The sequence below is a fragment of the Asterias rubens genome, chromosome 1, assembly GCF_902459465.1.
Source record: "Asterias rubens chromosome 1, eAstRub1.3, whole genome shotgun sequence".
In the NCBI taxonomy this organism is placed as follows: Eukaryota; Metazoa; Echinodermata; class Asteroidea; order Forcipulatida; family Asteriidae; genus Asterias; species Asterias rubens.
Window position 1 is genome coordinate 26830941 of NC_047062.1, and position 25208 is coordinate 26856148.

General features: G+C 38.6%; 3 protein-coding genes across 6 annotated transcripts; 2 read left to right on the forward strand and 1 right to left on the reverse strand.

The window, feature by feature from the left end:
• Positions 1–4001: 4001 nt before the first annotated feature.
• LOC117296072 (secreted protein CSS1-like) lies at positions 4002–5926 on the forward strand. Its single transcript, XM_033779284.1, has 2 exons — positions 4002–5162; positions 5197–5926. The coding sequence occupies exons 1-2, from the start codon at positions 4297–4299 to the stop codon at positions 5216–5218; spliced, it is 888 nt and encodes a 295-aa protein (XP_033635175.1). The 5' UTR covers positions 4002–4296; the 3' UTR covers positions 5219–5926.
• Positions 5927–7349: 1423 nt separating this feature from the next.
• LOC117300800 (intraflagellar transport protein 43 homolog) lies at positions 7350–20057 on the reverse strand. 4 transcript variants are annotated; one of them, XM_033784624.1, is made up of 9 exons: positions 19911–20057; positions 16198–16372; positions 15123–15227; positions 13986–14114; positions 13503–13579; positions 12657–12692; positions 10477–10526; positions 9496–9644; positions 7350–7970 (listed from the first exon to the last, which is right to left on the reverse strand). In XM_033784624.1, the coding sequence occupies exons 3-9, from the start codon at positions 15159–15161 to the stop codon at positions 7800–7802; spliced, it is 651 nt and encodes a 216-aa protein (XP_033640515.1). In that variant the 5' UTR covers positions 15162–15227; positions 16198–16372; positions 19911–20057; the 3' UTR covers positions 7350–7799. The 4 variants fall into 4 exon arrangements, with proteins under 4 accessions (XP_033640515.1, XP_033640506.1, XP_033640525.1 ...); XM_033784615.1 differs by lacking the exon at positions 16198–16372; XM_033784634.1 differs by lacking the exon at positions 16198–16372 and having other exon boundaries at positions 19907–20057.
• Positions 20058–20209: 152 nt separating this feature from the next.
• On the forward strand, positions 20210–24931 carry LOC117287540 (arylsulfatase A-like). The gene is made up of 4 exons (XM_033768475.1): positions 20210–20453; positions 21579–22202; positions 22721–22976; positions 23840–24931. Exons 1-4 carry the CDS (start codon positions 20233–20235, stop codon positions 24257–24259), a joined length of 1521 nt encoding a protein of 506 aa, XP_033624366.1. The 5' UTR covers positions 20210–20232; the 3' UTR covers positions 24260–24931.
• The last annotated feature ends 277 nt before the right edge of the window (positions 24932–25208 follow it).

Genomic DNA, 25208 nt, shown 5'->3' on the forward strand with positions numbered 1-25208 from the left:
GCTGGAAAATGTTACCAAAGTAGGAGGGTTAACATTTTGGATTTTCTACTGGAACAAATTAGAGCTCCTTTACACATGTATAACCACACAGCTCTTGAGATATACTATGTACATGTATGTTCTTTGGTGTCTTTTTGTTAAATATTTTCCAAATGAGTTTGTGACATTAGGAGAGGTATTGAGTTCAAATAATTTGCAGCCTTACCATTTCCTCTTAAACAATGATACAAGTTGCTAAACCTTCAAACTTTGTTTTTGTAAATATTCCTTGATACTTGGGCCATTTTTCCAACATTTTAGAACCCAAATCCATTCTTGTGAAACTAAGACTGGAAACAGCAGTCGGAAACTTTCAAAATGGACAACATTCAAACTTGTAGTCAATGAACAAATGTTGCCATAACTACATATGACTACAAACCTCAGTACCATAAGGTTACCAGCTTAAAAAGCTGTGTGGTATGTAATCAGTAACTGGTACATTTTTTATGTTTATTTTTTTAATGTTATTTACAAACAGAGAGAACATGTGATGAGGTACACCAAAGGGGTATTTTGTAAGTTAAGACAACCCAAGCAAAGCTTTATCCAGAAGACGATCAGAGCATACTGATTGAAGCGTTGAGTTGAAACCAACGGTTCTTTTCAGAACCACCCCAACTCATTAAGAGATAGTCAACACTTGGTGTTACCGCAAACCTTTCCATATCATATTTCCACCATGCAAAGTTTAAAATCCTACCAAACATTAAACTTGATATCAATGTGATGTAATGTCTTGAACATTGTATATGTTAAGCAATACTTCATTATTGGATCTTAATTTGGTGTTATTTGAAAGCTCTTATTCTCATCTAGTTGATTATGCATGGCAGACAGTTGCAATCATTATAACATCACATAGCTATTTAGCTGAATACCTTACATTACTAAGCCAAACAATTGTTGTGTCCAACAAATTTAAGTGTGTAGCATTTTACATAAATGTAACCACATTTTTATTAAGATTTCAATAATCACAAGGAGGGTACATTTTTTTCAAAAATGTGGATTTATTTAATACTTGTGTGCCAAACTTGAAATGTTCCCAATCTAGGCGAAGTTCTGTGTTTATGGTATGCAGAATTACACGCTTTACAAGTTCACAAGTCTGGTAAGCAGCACCAGGAAATTGGGTCATGGTTTTTGTTTTTCTTTCCCAACCCAAATCTTAGGCTTTTCACTTGGTCACCTTGGCTTGTACCAAAGCCGTGTAATAAAAACACTTGAGATTTGACAAAATGTAACACACTGGTGCTGTCGGATTACTAATATTTACTATTTGCCAATTTGTTTTAGTATTGATTTTATTTATTAGTACAGTCAATTTGAACATATAATGTACGTTTACTGTAGATTTATTCTGGAATTTTTGTACTTAATCTGTAAGTTTTTTGTTGGTTTTTTGATGATTTTATTTTAAGGAAGAATATTGATAGCTTTCTTATAACACTCAATTAAATGTATGCTTTGATATATTCGGCTGTTCATGTGCTTATCACAGACAAATTCTTTGCATTCAAGATTCCCAAATGAATTCTCTTGCACTTGTTTTCATAAATGTAACAAAAGAGGAAAGAGAGATGGTGAGAAATAAAATTGTACAAAAAAATTCCACGTACATTTATTTGCTGTGGCGTTTTATCTGTATATTGACTTTTCTTTAGTTGAAACTATAGAAATAGAACCCATAAACTGCTGAGTTGAACCACATACTGTTTCCTGCTATGAACACAATGTACAGTATCAATTCAATGAGACACAATGAGTGTGTTTGACAAAATGATATGAAATGATATGTTGTGTGATATTTGGCAACATACAGTGAGCTTTTTCTACAGTATCTTTTTTGGCTTGATCATATTTTTCCGTGTTATGAAAAAGTTTCTTACAACAGAGAACAGACCTACCAAGTCTCACACATTAGCGCTTGAGCTGAACAGTCATGGATTTGTCACCCTGCAAACATAGAGATCCAGACTAAAGCAAGGAGGAAGACCGTTGTCCTGCAACGCGAGGAGGAGGCAAAGGGGAATCATATTGGAAGGCGAAGTTTCTCGCCCACTGAGATAGTGAAGTTAGTTGACCTTGTAGCATTGAATTGGTAGGTGCTTAACAACAAATTTTCAGATGTTGTAACGCTGAAGAGAAAGGCCGACACCTGGGCAAAACATTTCGCGGAGAATCAACTGTGTTGGAAAAGTCCTCAGAACTACCAAAGTGGTTCATCACAAATGGGATGACATTCAGAGATTTCGCAAGCTTTCACACGACGCAAACACACAATGAGAGTTCAAAATGTAGTTGGTTACCCCTAAACTAAAAATAAAAAAATAAATAAATAAACAAAGTATTCAAATAAAGTAAACGAAGTAAATACTACAGAGCAACTCGTTTGCGCCTTTGTAACCTCCCGACTTGACATGGGAAACTCTCTCCTCTATGGACTGCATAATGATCAAATTTACCGCTTGTCTCGCCTTCAAAATATTGCCGCCAGAATTGTAACCCGGTCCAACACTAGAGTACACATCACACCTATCCTACAAGATCTACATTTGGCTACCTATTAAGGACAGAATCATCTTCAAGATCCTCGTGTATGTCTATCGCTCATCAAAAGGCACTTTACCACCATATCTCTCAGAAGGACTCCAACCCCATATTTCTAACCGCCACCAGTCTATGCGATCTAATATCAAACATCTTTCAAGGAAACCCCTGGCCAAAACATCATGAGGTGAAAGATCATTTACCTCGCTGCTCCTTCATTATGGAACGACTTGCTGAATCATGTTAAACTTTCTCCATCGATAGCTTTGTTCAAAACTTCCCTCAAGACTCATCTAATGATGACTTCATAACTTTTCCCCGTTTATTGTGTCACTGCGCCATGAGCATCTTTAGATGGATACCGGCGCATTATAAATGCCCATTATTATTATTACTATTAAATAAATAAATAAACAAATATACAATGATGAAATAAAATAACAAAATCAAGAAGAATTTATTAAATAGTGATAACAAATAGGTTGGTATAACTTCTCCAAAATTGTGCAATGTTTGAGACCATGCCGCAAGGATTGTAGAACATATTAAAAGTTGTTGTTATTGACATAAAGCTCAATTCGACTGAAAATGTTGGCCAGGAATGTTGAAAAGGGGCTTAAAAAAACGCTAAGAAGCCGAAACCACCCCACGTAGCACTAGTAAGGACTTCCGCACTCGATTGAAGTTACGAGTGCTTCGTGAATATGACGCAACTCGCTAAGAACGAACTAGTAACACGTAAATGCTTACTAAGGCCTAAGAAGGCTTCATGAATAAGGCCCCTGGTTTGGAGTTGATATACCAAGTCCTTCTTGAGTTATCACTCGGACAATGATTACACGTACGCACTGCACGCACACACCCAAGCTTGTACATGTACATGTATACAATGTATGCCTGCAACCATGGACCTTCTATTGTCCCTCATTTGGTTACAGACCCATTGCATATGACGTCACACTCTCAAAAAGGAGGCAGATCATTGGACAATAGCTGTTCTCTGTGCGTAAAAACGTGCGTGTGACCTTTAGGGTTTCACGTTATTCTTACACAAAACAGAACATGCCTCCGAACAAGTGCATGTTTGTATACGATTTTGACACCCAAAATGACACCAAGAATAGGCTCATGTGAGTACGCAGGGCATATTGCAAGGGGTCTTTAAACTTTTTTGCAACAGCTCCCATTGGTTTTGTATGCATTTTCCAACTGTGGACTCTTTTGTAATAGGTCCTCGGTTTGAATGTGTATACATGTACCTATTGACACTCACACACGGAAGGACACGGTAAACACTAAAATATGCTCCTTTGGCTTGTTTCGCTGGCGGGGCATAAACAAAGATGCTTCCAATTGAGGGCACATTAGCACTCTAGTACGAGGCACTGGACCTGCAGCAAGTATGAACCGGCCTTAACAAGGAAGGGCCCCTTTCTCCTTTGATTTCATTTTCAGAATAATAAAACAATGTTTTCATCCTACAAATAAACTAATGTAACCGCTGTTCAAAGAAAAATAAATCACTAGTTTATTTCTTTCAACAACAAAATCAGTGGTCACGTTTTATTGAAACTAAAACAAGTTTACTCATACATATTTAGACTGTTATTATAATATAAAGAAAAGGTGAATTTGTGGGACTTAAGCCTTTATACAGTTACTCAGTTGGAAAAAAATCCTTTTGTGCATTCCTGTACATTTTACATGATTTATTTTCAGCAAACCAGTTCCAGTGCACAGCAAACCAGTTCCAGTGCACAGCAAACCAGTTCCAGTGCACAGCAAACCAGTTCCAGTGCACAGCAAACCGGTTCCAGTGCACAGCAAACCAGATCCAGTGCACAGCAAACCGGTTCCAGTGCACAGCAAACCAGTTCCAGTGCACAGCAAACCGGTTCCAGTGCACAGCAAACCAGTTCCAGTGCACAGCAAACCGGTTCCAGTACACAGCAAACCGGTTCCAGTGCACAGCAAACCGGTTCCAGTGCACAGCAAACCGGTTCCAGTGCACAGCAAACCAGTTCCAGTGCACAGCAAACCAGTTCCAGTGCACAGCAAACCAGTTCCAGTGCACAGCAAACCAGTTCCAGTGCACAGCAAACCAGTTCCAGTGCACAGCAAACCAGTTCCAGTGCACAGCAAACCAGTTCCAGTGCACAGCAAACCAGTTCCAGTGCACAGCAAACCAGTACACTTGGGATGTCGGAGAGTACCCCCAATCCAGAGGATTTGCAGCACATGGTCAATAAGAGGTATGGTAACAGTGATGCCATCACACTGTTTATGCACTTGCCACTGCAAGGACTGCTGGATTGGATGTCATCAGAAATGAATTTGAGGATCAGGGCAACGGCCCCAGTACGATGTGTTACTCAAAATCCCAGATCAAGCATCAAACACATTCAGCAAAAAGAGCAGATTTCAATGACTCTCTGTGACAAATGCTGGATTTGTCACTCTTCACGCCACTGGACAGACCAGTGTGACAAGTTCAAAGCACTGAGTCGAGAGAGCCAATTTAAGATGGCTACTTTTGAGGCAGCTGAAGAAGGTAAAAAGGGCAAGAAAACATATAGGAAGGTGCACAATTATTTTGTTTCCAACTGACTTATTGTACAATAACTAGAAGGATTTAAATGACAACATCAATAATTCACCAAACCTTTTAAGTACCAAAACTGCAACAAGTAAATGTGTCTATTCTATAAAAGTGTTCCCTTAATATTTACATTGCATACAAAATGTACAATATATACCTTCATTAATAATAATAAAAGAGCTGAAGATCAAAAAGCATTCATTATAAACGTAGTGTTTCAAATAATAATGTTCATGTCTTAAATGAAACATTGAGTGCTTGAACTGGATCATGCTACATGATTCATGCACAGCAGAGACAGACACAGGACCCAGTTCAAAACCATCGCTAGGCCTTAGTCTCTAGCTTGGGCTCCGTCAGTCATTTTGAAAGTGTATACCTTTGAGATGGGACTTTGAACCGGTGGATGGTGCCTGCGTCTGAGTCAAGACTAAGTCATCGTTTAAAAAAGGGTCATAGCCTAGCAGAAAAAACTTGATTTATAACTTTCTGCTAATCATAAATGAGCAGGATACCAGTCACACATTGAACTTGTGACTGAAAGTTTGGCTGATAACCTTATTTTGGTGAGCGTAGTTTTGGTTGTGCTTAGCTGGTGTAGTGCTTAAAATTGAGCCAGCCCTGGGCCAGATTTCACAAATCAGTTAAGCTGAAAATGTTATTCAAGGATTTGGGTACTTTTTGTAACACAAAACACAATGTCCACAGATTTACATTAAACTTACACCGTTTGAAGATAATGATAGTAGAAAGCATACCTTACAATATTAGTTGCTGAGGTGCTGTAGTTTTTGAGAAATGAGTAAAACAATGTCATGAAAATACGTTTTTACATGCTAAAATAATTTTCGTCTCATGATCACCGAGATGAAAATTATTTTCATGACATTGTTTTACTCATTTCTCAAAAACTACAGCACCTCAGCACGTAATATTTTCAGGGAAGCTTTCAAACTATCAACCATGAGCATCTCATCCAACGTTTATCTTCACGCTATGGAATTACTGGAACTGCCCTTAACTAGTTCTCTTCTTATCTGAACAACAGAACCCAGCATGTTCTCATCAACAATGTTAAATCAGATCGCCATCATCTCTGGTGTGGTGTTCCACAAGGTTCTGTAGCTGGGCACTTGAATTTATATTGTTCAGTGCACCCTTGCAAGACCTCATTGCTGCCCATGGTATTTCTAGTGTTGCTTACGCTGACGACACCCAGCTTTACATTACTTTGATCCAGCTGATCGCGCTTCTGCCATTGCAAAAGTTGAAGTGTGCATTCAAGATGTCAAATCTTGGGCGTTGTCAAATAAACTTGTTTTGAATGACTCAAAAACTGAGATTTTATTTTTGAGATCTCGTTTCGCAAAAAAGATTTCGCCGCCATCAATACAAATTGCCCAGTCTGTCATTGAACCATCTGAATTTGCCCGTAACCTCGGTGTTATTATGGATTCATCATTGTGCATGAGTAGACATTGTGATAATGTTTGCAAAGGAGCTCTCATGGCTATTAGGAAAATATCACAAATTCGCCGCTACCTGGATGAAGCAACTACTCTTCGTCTTGTTCATGCCTTCGTCACTACTAGACTTGATTCCTGCAATTCACTTCTGTATGGACTCCCCGATAAAGATCTTGCTAAAATTCAACGTGTACATAACACTGCTGCTCGCCTCGTTTCTTGTCTGCCTCGTTCTCACCATATTACACCTATACTAATGCAATTGCATTGGCTCCCAGTTAAGTTTCGAACAGTTTACAAAATTCTTCTGTTAACTTTCAAGGCTCAAACAAGTCAATCTCCTGCTTATTTATCTGAACTTGTTCATCATTATTCCCCTACTCGGACTTTACGATCATCTCAACAGTCATTGCTTTCTGCTACTAGAGCTTCTTCCATTTTTTATGGCCACAGATCTTTTTCTTACGCCTCACCGTTTCTTTGGAATAGTCTTCCTATGCATATTCGCCAAGCTAATACTTTACAATGTTTTAAGTCCTTGTTGAAAACTCATTTGTTTAAAGCTTCTTTTTTGTAATTTGCCTATTTGTATCTTGTATCTTTCTCTAATTGTTTATTTTATTGTTTCTTTAATGCGCTTAGAGGCTTTTGCATTAGGCGCTTTACAAATGTCTTATTATTATTATCTTCAAACTGTGTAAGTTAAGTGTAATTCTGTGGACACTGTGTTTTTTGTCCTACAAAAAGTACATAGACCCTTTAAACGAAAACTTCTTAACGTTGGGATTTGTGAGAAATTAATGACGACCAAAACCAACAACAGAAAAATGTATGCTGCCATGAAATGTGAATCTCTTGAAATTAGTGGCTTCTTGCAGGTAAGATTTTAGTTATGAAGCTTTGAAAGTTTTCCGCCCTAGAAATGGACCCTGATATCCAGGACGTCACTGTAGTATAATTAATACGAAAATGTAAGGTCACCAGGGCTAGGTTAAGCTTTGCCTTTTTCCACACGTTGTTCAGCACTCTGTTTATCCAACTCAATCTGGAGTTCTACCTCAGTAATGAGAGGGTACTAGTCAGTTGTTGAGAGAGGGGGGCTGCCACGCCTTCTGTACCCCTACCATTAATGTGAGAGTTTATTAAGCTTTGCCTTTTTCCTCGTTGTCAGCACTCTGTTTATCCCACTCAGTCTGGAGTTCAGATGATACCTCAGTGAAGAGGAGGTCCCAGTCCCAGGGTATGTCTTCTTCAATCACTTCCTGCTCTGCTGATAAGACTTTGGTTAACAACTTCAGATCAATGTCATTATCCTAAGGAAAAAAGAGAGAATCAATTTGCAGAATATAACATATTTGATAAGATTATCCTTTAAGGCCCGGTCACACAGGCCTGGAAAACGCTAGGTTAAAGATTGGATGGGATGGACAATGCAGTAACTACCATGTTTACCTGTTTTAAGCAGTCAGGTTACTATTACCTTGTCAGAACCACATCAGCCTATTGGATGACCCCTTGCACAAAAGGGAGCCCGGGCCACTATACTCACACCAATGCTGTCTGCAGTTTGGGAGTCCAAATGTACACAAAGGAATTGATTCCCAAAAGGGTTCAAATGGTCAACTTGCCTTTTGTGGAAGTGTGGCGTTGTGCAGGGACTCAACATTTTAGAAAGTTTCTTACAAGTAGACAGACGATGACTACAGCAGGTTATACAATAATTAATATAGTATCCTCTAATCTGATTAATTAAAAATTGAGTCATTGAAATAGCTGGGCCCCCTTTTTTCTGCTGGGCATGCTTAGTCAATTCGACCGGCCCAATCTGAAAATAACGGTCGCAAATAGGTCGCTCGTGTAATGTATATACAACTAGCATTTCGTGTCACGGTAGTCAGGGTATGTTGATTAGAAGAATCTTTAACCGGTATATAATTATTGACTGCTTAATAATCTGGGCACAGTTAAAATTATAGACCCTTTGTGATGTCAAAACCATGACTATGCCCTCAGCTCCGCTTCGGACATAGTCATGGTTTTGACATCACCTTGGACCTATAATTTTAACTGTGCCCCTCCGAGCAGTCAATATTTCTTTATTATAACACACCTCTTGCTTGTTCTGTATTCTCGTTGGCTGAAACAGTCACGTGGGATGAACTAATAGTCTAGTGATTGCGCGCATGCGTTTTGCTGGAATAGTACCTGGGCGGGTACTAGTCTTTGAAAATAGTGCCTGGTTACAGAGCCCTCTCTTGACTTGAACCGGGAACAGCAACTACAAAACTTTCTTTCTTTTCCAGATTTCTGTCCTTATTTCACATTTAAGACCGAGGTGTGTTATAAAACACATACTGACTGGCATAATTCGGTTACTAGTGTACATCTATTCCCCCTCGGGCCTGTGAGTGACCAGAAAGGGACCTATTTCCCTCGGCCATTGGCCTCGGAAAATAGATCCCTCTTCTGGTCACTCAAACTCCCTGGGTAAATAGACGTACACTAGTTACCTCATTGCCAGTCAACATGTGTATACTAAGTTGTAATGTTGAGACTATTAATGAACTCACTTCGTAGAGACTATTTAGAACTCACTCTGTGGCAGTGAAGTTAATAACGAAAAGTCCCCTTGATCCACTAATCAGTAAAAGTAGTAGTACCATACTCTTTGGTGAAGCTTCAAAGCAAAGCACATCAATGTTCTTAGAGTCCACAAATTTGGCCCATAATTTACAATATAGTGTAGTATTCACTCTGATTCAGTAAGAGTTCTAAGGTTGATGTTTTCCCAAAGGTATTATTTGATGAGGCTCAGTGAAATTGATTGTGTTAATTTACCAGTGTAAGTAGCTGAGAGTGCTTCAGTAGGTCATTATCAAGCTCACGGTATGTCGCAACACGATTGACTTGAACACTAGGGGGCGCTGCAATTTGGGCTGCCATGTCTTCTTCTTGCACGTCATCCAAGTCTGGAATAACTGGAATATCTGATTCGCAAACAGGAAAAGAAAACACCAAATTTTTCATGTCTCCCATGTGCAATACTAAGCTGGATACTGACTATCTGCATAACCAAAACGGGCTTACGGACAAGAAGTAACTTAGAACAATAGAATAACACTTATCTGAATAAGGTTACCAGCCAAAATTGTACAATTTCTAGCAGAGACTTTTCTTAGGAGTATCTCGCCAGACCAGGGCTCGATTTCCCAAAGCAATACAATTTATCACAAGACAAATTGTCAGTATTACCGGAGTGATTTGTATTGTGACATCACACTTTACTTAGCAACTACAATCGATTTGCAGTTGCGATCAATCTTCCTGATCTTACCTCTTTGTGTAATCGGCCCCAGTGCCTTGCATGAAAACCCACATGGACATCGTAATCGGCCCCAGTGCCTTGCATGAAAACCCACATGGACATCTTACCTCTTTGTGTAATCGGCCCCAGTGCCTTGCATGAAAACCCACATGGACATCTTACCTCTTTGTGTAATCGGCCCCAGTGCCTTGCATGAAAACCCACATGGACATCTACATACACTTCAAAACTAGGCAGCTGCTAATGTGTCAGTCTATTCAACATAAGATCACAGCGTGTACATGTCATCTCTTGAGTCATTGCACAATGTGCTACTATAAAATGTACAAACACATAAATGTACAAACACATGTAATGTACTTGAAGCACATTTTGCTATCTCAAAGGATTACTTGATGAGACTAGATCAAGTGCAATCCTTCTAGAGGCTCAGCATTAATCCCATTTCCAATTACAAATTGACAAACTACAGATATGTTAATTGATGAACTTACCATCATCAGAGTCATCTCTCCTTTTGGGGCTTTCGGGTCGAGATCGCTCTCTGCAAAACATCATATAACAGTAATAGATTGATTATGTCAATATTCCACATAGATAGGACTTTGGGTACCCAGTGGTTTGCGGATTTGATTCCGTAAAAGTAAACACAGTTGAATTCCGTTGTCAGCAATTTGCTTTTTGTTTCTCAAACACCATGTAAAGGTAGAAACACCTTACCCCAAGACTTGGGAATAAGTTGAGATTTAACCAAACCTCAACCTCATTGTCAGACCTCTATGTTCACTCACGCAAAAGTGTAACTCCATCAGCACAAAAACACTCACTTAACTAAACTGTTTTTAATGCATGCTACAACACAGCAAACCTTCACATCAACCAACATGACCACTGCTAGCTAATTATTGTACATTGCAAACACACTGATACATACTGTACATTGAGTTTGTACAACCAGCAACCCTGGAACTGGATATGTCTTAGTTTTACTAGACGGCGGCCGTGTGATAGTGCATCGTTTGCCGTGTGATAGTCCGACTACTATCACACGCCGTGCAGTACCCAGACGTCTTTTTACCCACGTCGAACCCAATCAGTTGTGCATCTATGTATCTGAAACGCGCGGACGAACGTTACAACTGTGCAAAGATGATAAATAGTCTGTTGGGGTGTTATAAAACAAATATTGACTGCTTTAACTTGTGCTATGGTTAAAACTACGACTCCCTCGGCCCCATTCCATTATCCCTCAGCGCAACTGTGAGCATTGACCGCTCGTTTGTGTTGAGTGATGTGTGGTTTTGTTATTCCTGCATGCTTCCATGCATCTAACCATAGAGCAAGGAACAGAAGGAGATACAACTAGTCGTCTTCCAAGGTTCCATGTGTGTGTTACCACGGTCACAAACGACCAGCGCTAATCGGCAGAAACATCCGCGGGCGCAATTCCTGGCAAGCAAAGTATGAAAGAACCATGAAAGAACTAGGTATTATAATGTCTGTGGTTACGTCACAGAAAAACACACAGATTGCATTGCGTTCAAGCGTCCTTTTTCAGCCAACGGCAAATACGGCATAGATGACTTTAGCTAAGAAAAACGACATTTCAATTATTTTGGCAAACGAAAATGCAATAGGAATTACCTCTTCTTTGTAATATTCTTATGCAACAAACACAAAATCAGTTGAACAATTACAGCTCTCTCAGTTTTCATAACCAAAAATATCCCACCCAAAGTCTTTTTCTTCAGCCGCGCCACGCATCTGGAACTCTCTACCACTTAATCTTCGATCTTGTCTTTGTACTGCAAAATTCAAGTCTCTTCTCAAAACTTATCTTATGTCACAGGTTTTCAATGACTAATTTTGTTGTGTCTGTTTTTCTTTGTGTTGTGTTTTGTTTTTGTTTTGTTTTTGTTTTGTTTTTTTGTTTTACTGCGCCTTGAACACCCAGCTGGGTGGATATGTGCGCATTACAAGTCTTATTATTATTATTATTATTATTATTATTATTAAAGTTTTATATTCCCTTTTTTCAGTTTGTGTCTAATTGTCTACCGTTCAAATGCATATCACCCAATAGAAAAAACTTTGTAAACAATCTCAATTCGTTTTCAACGGCCGGAGACCACCGACATTCTTTTTATGATAAAACAATCAATATTACATATTTCATAATTTTCCCGATCAGCAAAACCAAACAAATGTCATAACTCATCACAGGAAAGGCCAATTTGTTTGCTTCAAAATTCAGTAGAAAGCTCAAAGTCAACAGTTTCTAATATAGCACTGTGGCTGACATCGGCTACTGCGCACGCGTTGAACTTGTTAGTTGCTACTTTAAGACTCCAATAATTATGAATGGAAAACAACGTAATACCAGCGACGGCAGCGAAAGGTGGTAACACACATGGGGTACAAAGAGCTCGCTGCGGTCGGAATGTGTACAGCCTTTTACAGGCGCTGCGGTTCACATCCATAGTGTTTCCACTGGAGGTTGATGCAGCACTAATCAGATTAATTTGAGCTTTGGAGTTGTAACTCCTTCTGTTCCTTGCTCTATGATCCAACTAACAACCATATAAAAAGCACTTTATGTATCTAACAAATGTATTGTTAGCACTGAAGATCAAATAAAGTGGTGCAGCAACACAATCTTAAGGCTAGAACTTACTCCGAGAATTTCTGCAGATCACTTACACTCTCCGACCTTCATTGCAGCCGTAGAGGATGAGAACAAATGAGCAACAAAATAACAAAACATGCAATGAAATAAAAACACAACGGCAAAACTAACCGGAAACCCATGGATTGGGAGATGGGAGTCAGGGCTGAAATGCAAATACTTGTAAAGGGATCTATGGGCTGGTCAAATTTAATTGCAAGGTAGCCCTACGTTATTCTAGGTTTATTTGAAATGAAAGTATTATTTATCAAACAAGGCAAACACTATGCCCCCTTCGGCTGGGCATAACAATCACACAAGTTAGTACAAATGTATGCAGGCTAGTCAAATGTACAGCCAATAAGGCAGGCATAGAGATAAGGTACAGTTAGAGGAATACAAACACCACAACATAGAGTCATTACTTGTTAGTTCAAGATTTCAGGCAGCCAGTCTTGCTTAGTGTTAAGTCCACTTTATTCATATATCTGGTATCATTGCAAAGCCTTGAAATCCAAGGAATAGACATACTTGAAACCCCATTATCAAATAAGCCATGCAGTCTAGATTGTATTCAAAGTCCAAGCAAATACCATTGTTGTGCTAAGTGGATGTGGTCAAGTGAGAATTTGCTGGCGGATTTCTCCTTGAACTCTCATTATCAAAGGCTCAACTGAAGAGACACATATATGTGTCTGTGTAATACCCAAATGTCTTAGCACTACATAGCCTCACATAGAACATTGTGCACTTTCTGATTTTTATTTTTACAAAATGGCTGATTTAATACGACAAGGTTGGTTCAGTATATCAGGCAAGCTTGGGAAACTCAATGTTATTTAATTTGCTACCTACACATTTTTATCCACTTTAGGTGCATCGTCAGCCCATCCTCCTTGTCTCCTTTTGGGTCTGTTTGGAGGACCTCGAGGCTACAACAAACAAACAATAATGCAATATTGTCATGAAAAATAAACACTTTAGGGTCCTTGCACTGCTGTAGAAAATATTTGAAATTAATAGTTTTAAAATAAACTTTGCTGCAAATATTTTGCAGTGACTTTTTCTGATCAGAAGTGGCATTATAAAGCATTAACCCATGGGAAAAAGCAACTTAAATATGAAAAGACAAAGTCATACTTTTATAACATTGCATCATAAACATAGATGAAGCAATTCAACTTAGAAGCAAAAACATAATATTTGCTAAGCATGGTTTTGACTGGTTATTTCTAACTTAGCTAGATTTTTGCTAAAAAGCTTGAGAATGTCAGTCTCTCATCTCAAGTTCCATTCTAATAGTTATAAATGTGGAGCCAAATCTGTTTAAGAACTTACACTGCCATTTCTCTCTGACATTGGAATAGCGCCCTCTGGTGTTTCATCTCCACCAATGTCTCCATTCGGCTGGTTGTTTGCGGATGATTCAAGTTTGTCTGCCCTTGCACGGCGCCCTTTTTTGGCGTCCTGTCAACTCAAATCATTCAAAGTTATGAAGACAGTTCTACACTTAGCATGATAAACAAAGGTCACTGATTCACAACATCTGCTAGTTTATAACAATTATTAAGCATCTACCTCCATGTTTAAAGCAACAATGCTAGCACACTCCCACAGAAGAAGATTATGCTACTTTCTTTTGTTTTGTTAGCCCCACTTGCCATCTGAGAAAGGATTGACATCCCTTATCGTAACACATACTTTGCTTGTACTTTGCTTGTACTTCGAAAACACTTAACACAATCTACCAACCTAGATTTAGGCAGTAGATGTTACTCTAATAGCCAGAGGAGTATCTGGCTGTCCTCCTGTATTATTTTGTCATTTCGGCATAAATGTAGTAAGTGACAATTTGGATACCCAGTTTTTAAGTTTCCAGCAAATTTGGACAAGCCTTTTACCAATTCCTGGCTAAAATCTTGGTTAAGTTACTCATACTTTGACTATGTGACTGTGACACAGTGTTACCTACTGACTGTGACAGGGGTTTGTGACTATTCAGACTGTGTATAGCTTCTATTTCTAATCCTGGAAAATGCTTGACATTTGCGTGTCTAAAGGTGCATGGAAGTTCGAGCATAGCCTTGCTCAAGGCAGTCGCATTATTCACTCCGAAAAGACGCGGACATTATGGTAGTGAGGTGACCATGGGAACTCTTCTTTTGTGCTTTTTATAGTAATGAGGTCAGTGGCTTCAACACAGACCCTACAAGGCTGTTGGCCTACGGCCTCAGTATGCTGCTAGTGTACTGGGGGCGTCGTGTCGTGCGATGTGGTTACAAACATTACGCACAGTGCAAATACGGGTGGGTTTTTACAGCAGCGGTCTTTTATCGGAGTAAACAATTCGACTGCCTTGAGCAAGGCTAAAGACATCAAAAAACAAGTGTCTGAAATAAACACATCCCGCCACTTCTCGAATTAGAACTTTGACAAAATTTATTATCATGAAAGTGATTATTAATTCAATCATACCCTCTTTTGTGTTGTAAATTCCAAGTCGTCACCTTCCATGATTTTTTTCTCTTCACCAGCAGCGTCAGTGTCTGTGTCGCACTTCTTTTACAGCATACGTTTTTGCTATAAAAGAATATAAATTTCAACATTACCAAACTAAACAACACACACTACTCTTTCGGTGTTGTCAGACAATGTTCAGCGATGTCCCCTCCAATTATTTAACAGACATGTCTGATGGGGTCAGTGATGTCTTTATAATCATGTTTATGACTGACCATGGGTCCGGGACTGACAGAGACGAGTTGGCCAACCTAGTACAAAAAGTGTTTTAAAAAAGTGCTGAAAGAAGATGGTACCTGGGTGAGGAATGATCAAGAGAAAGCAGATGCCCTTATAATTCCTTTTTTGGGAGTATTTTGACTGAGGATGACTTGGTGAATACTCCAGACATCGATCCTTACCATGTAGAATCATCCTTAAACAACGTCGAGTTTGAAGAGGAAGTAGCTGTGGTAATTTTATCTTAATTGGACAAAGACAAATCACCAGGCCCTGACGGTGTCACCAGATTGGAAGACCTCTTCAAATGATCTTTTCCTGGAAATAGGCTACTGTGGTCGCTATCTTTAAGAAGGGAAAAAAAGCGCCTACCAGGGAACTACCGGCCAGTGAGCCTAATATCAATAATCTGTAAAATAATGGAGAAGATTATTTGAAGCAAGATGATCCAACACCTAGAACTCAATCACCTATTCACTGATGACCGGTACGGCTTTCGCAGTGGCATATCTTGTTCAACCCAATTGACTGTTGTTCTCGAGCAGTGGACCAAAATTCTTGATGATGGCCATGGGATAGATTGCCTGTACTTGGATTTCTGTAAGGCATTTGACAGTGTGCCGCACTAGCATCTTCTTACTAAGATTAGAGCAAACAGCATCAAAGGATGTCTTATCAAGTGGATTGACATGCCGCAGTCAACGAGTGGTAGTAAACAGGAAGAATTCAGAAACCTGCGAAGTAACAAGTGGCATACCCCAAGGAAGTGTCCTAGGTCCAGTCTTGTTCAATATCTACATTAACGACTTACCATCTATTGCCCAGAATCCTACAGCGAAGCTATTTGCCGACGACACAAAATTGTACAGAGTAAGTTGTAGACAATGAAGAGGATGCTAAGCTACTCCAACATGACTTAAACGACATCATCCAATGGTCAAGTAAGTTGCAGCTACCATTCGACAAGGAAAGTGCAAAGTTATACACTATGGAAAGAGTAACAATGAAGGAATGGGAGAAAGGAATCTATGAGTATTATTTGACTCAGACCTGTCTTTTTGCACCCATGTACAGTTACCTGATGTCTCCAAAAGAGCCAATATCAATTTGGGAAACATCAAATGTTCTTTTTCATCCCTTGGGTCCAGTGGAATGCTACAACTATAATACCATAGTCACCCAACACTAGAATATTGCAAAACAGTCTGGAGACCAACGTATCAAAAGGGCGTACGGGTAGATTTACTGGAAAAGGTCCAGCAACGAGCTACATGACTCATCTCAGATGTGAAGCATCTAAACTACAAAGACAGACTTAAGACACTCACTACCATCACTAGAGTAACGCAGACAGAGGGCTGATCTTCTTCAAAATACAAAATCATGTATTAATTTGAGGCTATAGAAAAGAATGACATGTTTGAAATCATCGAAGAATCCAGAACAAGGGGACACAGGCTTAAAATAAGGAAGCCCCACTGCAAATCTAAGACGAGTAGATGTCTTTCTCACTCTCAGTGTGGAGCATTGAACAACCTTCCTGACATGCCTGAAATTGCCATTAATGCCTCATCAATCAACAAGTTCAAGTCAGCACTTGAAAATCATTGAAAGCACCACCTGCTGAAATACTGCCTATACCAATGCGAACCCAATGCAGTAACCTCCATGGATGGTTCAACTTTCAAGCATCAACACCAAAGAGTCAACCGTCCAAGGCCCAAGTTCAATTACTAAGACTTAGAGTCGACTAAGAGCTAGAAGATCATGCGAGACCCAACTACTTTCAACAGTCCACAAGATATGGAAAGCCAATGAGAATATTCATAAAGTGGACGCCATTGTACTTGATTTCGCTAAAGGCCTTCGACACTGTCCCACACTGTAGATTGCTACTGAATTTAGACTGCTTTGGCATCAGCAGACCTCTCCATCATTGGAATTCATCCTTTCTTCTTGGGAGGCAGCATGTGGTCATCCAGGGCGTCAAGGCCAGTACAAGTGACATGTCACTTCAGGGAATCCTCAAGGAAAGGTTCTTGGTCCTCTCCTATTACTCATGTATAATGTCAGCCTATTTGCAGATGACTGTATCATCTATAGGCCATTTGCTACATCATCTGACTTGCGACACCCTTTAGAGTGACCTTAAATAACTTGAGAGATGGGAAAGGAAATGGCTGATGTCCTTAGAACCCGAGAAATGTTTCACTCTTCATTTCACACGAAGAAAATAAGAATAAGATAGCCTACTCATACAAACTCTTCAATCATTAACTGCAAGATCAATTCATCATGCTAGACTAGGGGTCACACTTTCTACTGACATGTAATGGAATACACACATCGACAAAATCACATCCAAGGCAAGCTGCATGCTTGGATTTGCCCGTCGCAACCTTGGCAGTGCTCCCCGTAAAGGCTAAGATCCAAGCCTACAAGAGTCCTGTTCGCCCCACCGTTGAATACTGTTTGGGACCCTTGCACCAATAGGAATATTCAGAAGATTGAGGCCACTCGGAGACGAGCTGCATGTTTCATTACCAACAACTACACCAGGGATAGTTCTGTAACACTAACACTAACAGATATGTTTTAGTGGAAAACACTTAAAGGGGGAGTACCTCAAGGTACCCGGGTTTTTAGCACTCATCAATGATGCTGTAACTAACAGGACACTTAATACATTTAAGTATGTTGATGATCTCACTGTAGTGGAGACCAATAGCCGCAACTCACCCTGCAGCATGCAAACCCAGCTTGACCAATTCCAGGAGTGGGTTGAACTGAACCATATGAAATTAAACAATGACAAATGCTCAACAATGAAAGTGTCATTTCTGAGACGACCAATTCTTAGTCCACCTCTCACACTTTGTAATATACCATTAAACACTGTCAATGTAACCAAAATCTTAGGGCTCAATATCAATGCTGACCTTAAGTGGGGAACCCAAGTTGCAGAGATACGGAAGAAGGCTAATGGGAGACTCTTCATGCTCAAAACACTGAGACGTTTCAACTTACCACGTGCAGACCTAGTAACTATTTTTACTGGCTTTTTGAGACCTTTAGTTGAATTTGCTGCACCTGTTTGGCATTCAGGAATAACTGCAGCTCAAAATACAGCTGTAGAAAATATCCAAAAGAGAGCCTGTAAAATTATCATGGGCAAAGATTACACTCCATTTGAAGAGGTGCTTGCAATTCTCAACCTTGAAACCCTTGAGAAACGAAGGAAGCAGCTGTGCCTGAGCTTCTTCAAATCCTTGCTTTCTTCTGAGCAATTCTGCAACTGGGTCCCACCACTTAGGAAAAATATTCACCACAAGAACTTGAGAAACTCAGATGAAATCTCACTACCAGTTTGCAAAACTAAACGGTACAAAAATAGTCCGATTATTTTTTTTTTAATATGACCAGTTTATGGAACAAAACCCAATTTTAAAGCAATAATAATATATTTCTATATTTTTACCACATCTAGCCATTGTGATCACTTGTTAATGTTGTAAATACAACTACAATCAATGGCCTGCTTTTATCTAATTGATGTTCAGATTTTAATTGGTCTTTTGCTTGTTTTTTTTTATTATAACATTTTCAATTCCTGTCTGTTGTTTTATTATATTGTCACACCATTTTTGAGTAAAAGTAATTCAATTTCAATGTGCAATTTTTTTTAATTACATATTTGCCTTCTATTTAATTTAAAATTTTAAATTTATGTAAAATTGTTGTAATTCAGCCTTTGTGCTGCGAGGACAGTTCATCCATCTATCTATCTTGATGAAATTGAGCTGCCCTTACTTCAACACGCCTTAACCAGAGACTTTTCACAATGCACAAAATCATCCACAAACATGTTCAACTTGATCAGAAAAAACATCTGAACTTCAACCTACTAATAATTAAGAAGAGAGTACAGCTGGGGAACCAATGCCTTTCAATTCAAGTTTCATCATACCACAGAGGTTTTCCCAAATACAGCAAAAGTAAGACTGGAATTCACTCCCTTACTTTTTACTTAACAACCAGCATAACTAGCCCAACTTAATTTCGGCCTACACTTACTAAGGTACGCATAAAATGCGACTACGTAGGAGCATTAGGAGTTCTGTTACTCCCTACCTGACCTGACTTGACATCATTGACCATTGACTCATCATTGACATTGAGTGTTGTTCCAGCTGGCAGTTAGTATGTACATGGAGGTAGACTACCTCCATGGAGCTGATCAATAATTATATCATCAAGTCTTTAAGATCATCATCATGGTCTATTGATTTGAAAATTCAATTAGGTCAACAAATGCTGTCAATACTGTGTAATGATGACTGAGTATTTTATCATATTTCTGCATTCACAAAAACAATTTGTTTGATTGATGATGTGTGTAAAAAATAATTAACAATATTATTTATAGGCCTACTGTTATAAAAAATAAATTAAACTTAATAAATAAAACTTAAAATACAATTTTTGTTTAAATTGTGAACAAAAAACATACATCACCTTACCTACCTAATTCAATACGCTTGTTTCCTCACATATCGGGTATTCTAACTGTTAAAAGGTTCCAACTCACTGACCCGAGTTCGAAAAAGAACAATTTCATACGATTTAAAGGTACAACTGAAGACCAACAGCAGCAGAAGACAAAAATGTATCAGCGTTGCGAGGAAACTTATCAATTGATGAAAGACGTTTCTTGATTGGCTAGCTTCAGTCATATAGCCTGCTAATGACCAATAAAATCGTACGACAGTAAGGGGTTATTAAAGACATCCCAGACTGCTTTGCGTTAACAAACATGGCGGCGCCCCGAGGTTTGTTGTTGTTTTACATGTTCGCTTTGTCTTTTGTGTTCAGCAGTAATCATGTCTGCCTGTGTATTGAAATTTCTCGACCAAATGTTGTTATACTGTTTGCTGATGATCTTGGTTATGGGGATCTTGAATCTTACGGTCATCCAACGTCAGTAACACCCAATCTGAATAACTTATCCTCAAACGGATTGCAGTTTATGCAGTTTTATGTGACTTCTCCTGTGTGTAGTCCATCAAGGTATGTCACTGTGTCACTGCGTGTTGTTTGTGAACTTACCACCACCATGTATACCCATTCATACTTATTTACTTACTTACTTACTTAACACAGATACATGTTAAACCTGTTTTGTTGACGGGAATGTAAATGGAAGTTACATAGATAGTCATAACTCAAATCAAATGCAAGGGGTAGACTCAGTACTGGGGTGCTACCCCTGTACTCCTTTTTTTCGAAATGTTGACGTTTTTTCGAAAAAAGGAGTAGCGCCCCAGTTACTGGGTCTATATGCAAGGGGTATCTTTATCAATGACAATTGTCTGATCTGATATTTAAAATAATGCATACTGGTTCAGGTATTTATATTTCTTGTATTGTTATTCAGGTTACTAGTTTAATTACAATATTTTTTTTTAAATGTAGAATCCGACTGCAAATATTTGTTTCATTATGAGTTGGTTTATATTTAATGTTAAATATAATTGTGGGTTTCTTTTTCTTTTATTAATATTAGTTAATGGCTTAACCAAACTAGCACTATTTTTTAAGTTTATTGACTTGGTCTGAGTATACATTTCTTTTGTTGTATTGATTTGGAAACAAACTAACCAAAGTCAAAAACTGGCTTTTTAGATAATCTTAGTTGCGATAACATAACCCTCCTGCCGAGGATGAGTATGCCTTTGGCAGGAGGGTTATGTTATCGCAACTATGATAATCTCAGACATTTCTTTTCAACTTGTGTAATTTTACAGAGTTGTATTTGTTTAGTTTTGGGAGGTTTTGTTTTGTTTTTCCTTTTAATTAGATTTTCTTGTTTTAATTCCTATTCTTTTTAAAAGTTATAGTTGATCCTTCCACCGTTCCTGTGTAGCCAGTTGAAATGTTTAGAAAATTGCGATTTTTACAAGGTCATTGTAACTTGTAAAAAGTTGAGACATCTAGGACTACGGGTGTCTTCAACAGGATTATTGGCACACTGCTTGGCAAATGTCCTTTGCCAATTTATTTAAATTTATTTAATAAAACATTTTACAAGTGGCTAAAAAGTAACAGCAACTTTGACAAACCACTCCCAAATGATATTCAAATTTCACTTGTAGAGGTACTTAACTTCAGATCTTGTTTATCTTGTGTGTACAGGGCAGCACTTCTAACTGGTCGCTATCAGACACGCTCAGGAGTATGGCCAGGTGTCTTTATACCAAGCTCCACAGGGGGCCTTCCACACAATGAAGTCACTATAGCTGAGATCCTACAACCATTAAACTACTCCACTGCAATTGTTGGCAAATGGCACTTAGGAGCTGGCAAGGATGGCAACTTCCTACCCATCTACCAGGGTTTTGATGAGTATTATGGGATACCATATTCTCATGATATGTGCTTTTGCTCTAAGTGCTTCTACCCTAATGACAGATGTTTTGATAACTGTGACACCCAGTACTCAAGGTGTCCACTCTATCATGGTAAAACAATCATTGAACAACCAGTTGATCTTGTGACTTTGGAGAAACGCTACACCAGCTATGCCAAAGAGTATATATCCAGGAATGCACAAAATAAAACACCATTCTTCTTGTACTACGCCTACCAACACACCCACCACCCACAGTTTGCCAGTGAAGAGTTTAGAAACAGCACAATTAGAGGAACATTTGGTGATTCTTTGGCTGAGCTTGATTGGAGTGTTGGCCAGATCATTGACCAGCTTCATACCAGTGGAGTTGCACAGAACACCTTTGTGTTCTTCACCTCTGACAATGGGTGAGATTTAAAGGATATAATTTAGGTCTTCTAGCAAACATGTGAAAGGGTGATCATTCTATTCCTATCATCAGTCTCAAACCTTTCAAAATACTGTTCGGGGAGTTGTCCGACTTTGTGGGATTTGTGACTGCCTAGGCTTTAAATTGCTCCATTTTTTTTTCATTCTAGCTACAAGCTTATGAGATAGTTGGAGTCTGAGACAAATTTATTGTCAAAATACTTTCAGTTACTGGTTTGTTGTTGAAATCCAGACATACTCATACAAGCGATGTACATGTAGTAATTAATGTAACATACCAATTCTAAACATAACAAATAATAATAATAATAATAATAATAATAATAACCAGATTTGTATAGCGCCACTCCATCTAGATCATGGCGCTCAGCAACAACAGGCAATGAAAAACAAGTACAATTAAAGAGTAACTGGGAAAGGTGGGTTTTTAAGTGGTTTTTGAATGACGAAACAGTGTCCAGTGTTCTGATGCGAGATGCTTTTTTTTTTCACTCAGGCCAAGTATCTTCAGAGAGTACAGAGGTGGGTGTGCTGGGCTTCTCAAATGTGGAAAAGGTACAACCTACGAGGGTGGACAACGGGTACCAGCTATTGCCTACTGGCCTGGCAAAATTAAGCCAGGGCGTACCCAAGAGCTAGCCAGTACCCTTGACCTGTTGCCTACTGTAGCTAACATTACTGGTGCCTCTTTGCCTGCCAGCACAACCCTTGATGGTGTTGATATGTCACAGATTTTATTTGAGAGAATGAAGGTGAGGATAATTATCAAACTCGGATGCCATTGTTTTTACATTGCAATCAAATGCTGGGATGATGTTTTTGATTTTGTTATGAGAGGCTCAACCCCAAAACAATGAATCTCTGCATCATTGAGTTTGTTTGTAATAGTTACAGCGAGATGCAACATTTTGTGCAGTTTGATATACAGGTTTCCAGTATTAAGGCTATTGGCCAAGATACATTTGTGCACAGAACAATATCACAGCAGGTTCTCTGACTATAATAGTCTTTCAAGCTTTACTTTAAAGCCATTGGACCCTTTCGGTTCAGAAAAAAAAATAAAAGTTCACAGATTTACAAATAACTTACAGTGTTTACAGAAGGCAATGGTGAAAGACTTCTCTTGAAATATTATTCCATGAAATGCTTTACTTTTGGAGAAAACAGCAAAACAATACAAATTCTCGTTAACGAGAATTATGGATTTATTTTAAACACATGTCATGACATGGCGAAACGTGCGGAAACAAGGGCGGGTTTTCCCCGTTATTTTCTCCGATGACCGTTTGAGCCTTAATTTTCACAGGTTTGTTATTTTTTATATCAGTTGTGATACACGAAGTGTGGGCCTTTGGACAATACTGTTTACTGAAAGTGTCCAATGGCTTTATCTAAGATTAAGTGCGGAAATGGTTAGATTATATCTGATAGGTATGCTGTATGATGTATTTTTTGAACTAGAGGATTGGAATTAATTTATCAAGGGACAGATTTGTAACAGTCTTCTATTACTTTGTAAACTCAATAGGTGAATCAAGATTTCAAGAGCACGTCACATTTTGTTTTTAGATCTCTTCGTCATTAATCTTCCTTTGAAAATGTTATTTTGTTCCAGAGTCAAAGAGAATCCTTCCTGTACTACCCAGCAGAAGCAAACCCCAAGCAAGGCGTCTTTGCAGTTCGCTACAAGCAGTACAAGGCCCATTATATCACAAAAGGAAGTACTCTCTCGGGACCCACCAACGTTGATCATGACTGCAGTAATACTAGTCTTATTCATCATTCCCCTCCACTCCTGTTTGAGCTTAATCGTGACCCCGGTGAACGCTATGACCTCAGTACTGACAAACACTATCAGAGTGTACTTAAAGAGATAGGAAAAATAAGAGATAAATTGGTTTCTGGAATGACATGGGGGAAATCCCAGATTAATGGAACCGATCCAAATGTAGAGCCATGCTGCAACTCTGGCTGCAAACCCTTTCCTAAATGCTGTACATGCAAAGGGTCAGAGGTGAACTTTATCACAGTATAACCTCAATACAATAAGAATAGACTGTGCATATTGGAACATTGTTAGGAACCCTGGCTTCCCATGTAAACTGCTGTAAAGAACACAAAATCATGCAGTTTACATTCAAATAATGTGCAAGAATATGAGTTTGAACAATCAAGTACTGGTACCAACTCTACTAATGGTCTTGCCACTGTTTAAGAATAGATGGAATTATTTTTTAAAGGAAACAATAAAGTGCACAATCTGTAATGATTTCACTCTGAGAGCTCACATTGCATGGATCCTTTGGTGTAAAAGGTTAAAGGGAAATTTGATTTTCGGGACCACTTTTGAGGTTTCCAAAGGGATTAATAAATATGTGAAGGTTGTATAAAATGAAATATTTGCAAAACATGTTTTAAAATAGTAAATTTATATATTTTTTATGCTGGTTTATATTGAGGTTTTAACAATTTAAGGGTTGTGCATTAAAAACAGTTTATTTTTTCACGAATTCTGAATTTGAACAAGGTGCATTAAATTATGACAACTGTAAAATGTATAAATATGTTACTTAATGTAAAATTTTTACCTTTTTTGTGCTGTATGCATTGAGAATAATAGATGGGTTTTTGAAGGTAAGCTTAAAGGCAGTGGACACTATTGGAAATTACTCAAAATAGTTGTAGCATAACAACTTACTTGATAAAAAGCAGTTGAGAGCTGTGAGAAACGGCTCCCTCTGGCGTAACATAGTTTTCGAGAAGGAAATAATTTTTCACTTAAATATTTGAATTTGATGTGAATGACCTCGGGAAAAGATTTGGAGACCCCGAAATCAAGCATCTGAAAGCACACATCTTGGTGTGACAAGGGTGTTTTTTCTTTCATTATCTTGCAACTTCGACGACCAATTGAGTTCAAATTTTCACAGGTTTGTTATTTTGTGCATATGTTGAGATACACCAAGTGAGAAGACTGGTCTATT

What these genes read in the sequence shown, in the direction of transcription:
- LOC117300800 (XM_033784615.1), bottom strand. Translation starts at nt 15,161, where the DNA reads ATGGAAGGTGACGACTTGGAATTTACAACACAAAAGAGG. An exon ending in GATCTGCAGAAATTCTCGGA is followed by an intron (nt 10,527 to 12,656) that starts GTAAGTTCTAGC and finishes GATGTTTTGCAG; the next exon opens with AGAGCGATCTCGACCCGAAA. An exon ending in ACTCTCAGCTACTTACACTG is followed by an intron (nt 7,971 to 9,495) that starts GTAAATTAACAC and finishes TTTTTTCCTTAG; the next exon opens with GATAATGACATTGATCTGAA.
- LOC117287540 (XM_033768475.1), top strand. Translation starts at nt 20,233, where the DNA reads ATGTTCGCTTTGTCTTTTGTGTTCAGCAGTAATCATGTCTGCCTGTGT. An exon ending in TTCTTCACCTCTGACAATGG is followed by an intron (nt 22,203 to 22,720) that starts GTGAGATTTAAA and finishes TTTTTCACTCAG; the next exon opens with GCCAAGTATCTTCAGAGAGT. An exon ending in TTTTATTTGAGAGAATGAAG is followed by an intron (nt 22,977 to 23,839) that starts GTGAGGATAATT and finishes ATTTTGTTCCAG; the next exon opens with AGTCAAAGAGAATCCTTCCT.
- LOC117296072 (XM_033779284.1), top strand. Translation starts at nt 4,297, where the DNA reads ATGATTTATTTTCAGCAAACCAGTTCCAGTGCACAGCAAACCAGTTCC. An exon ending in GGTAAAAAGGGCAAGAAAAC is followed by an intron (nt 5,163 to 5,196) that starts ATATAGGAAGGT and finishes TTTGTTTCCAAC; the next exon opens with TGACTTATTGTACAATAACT.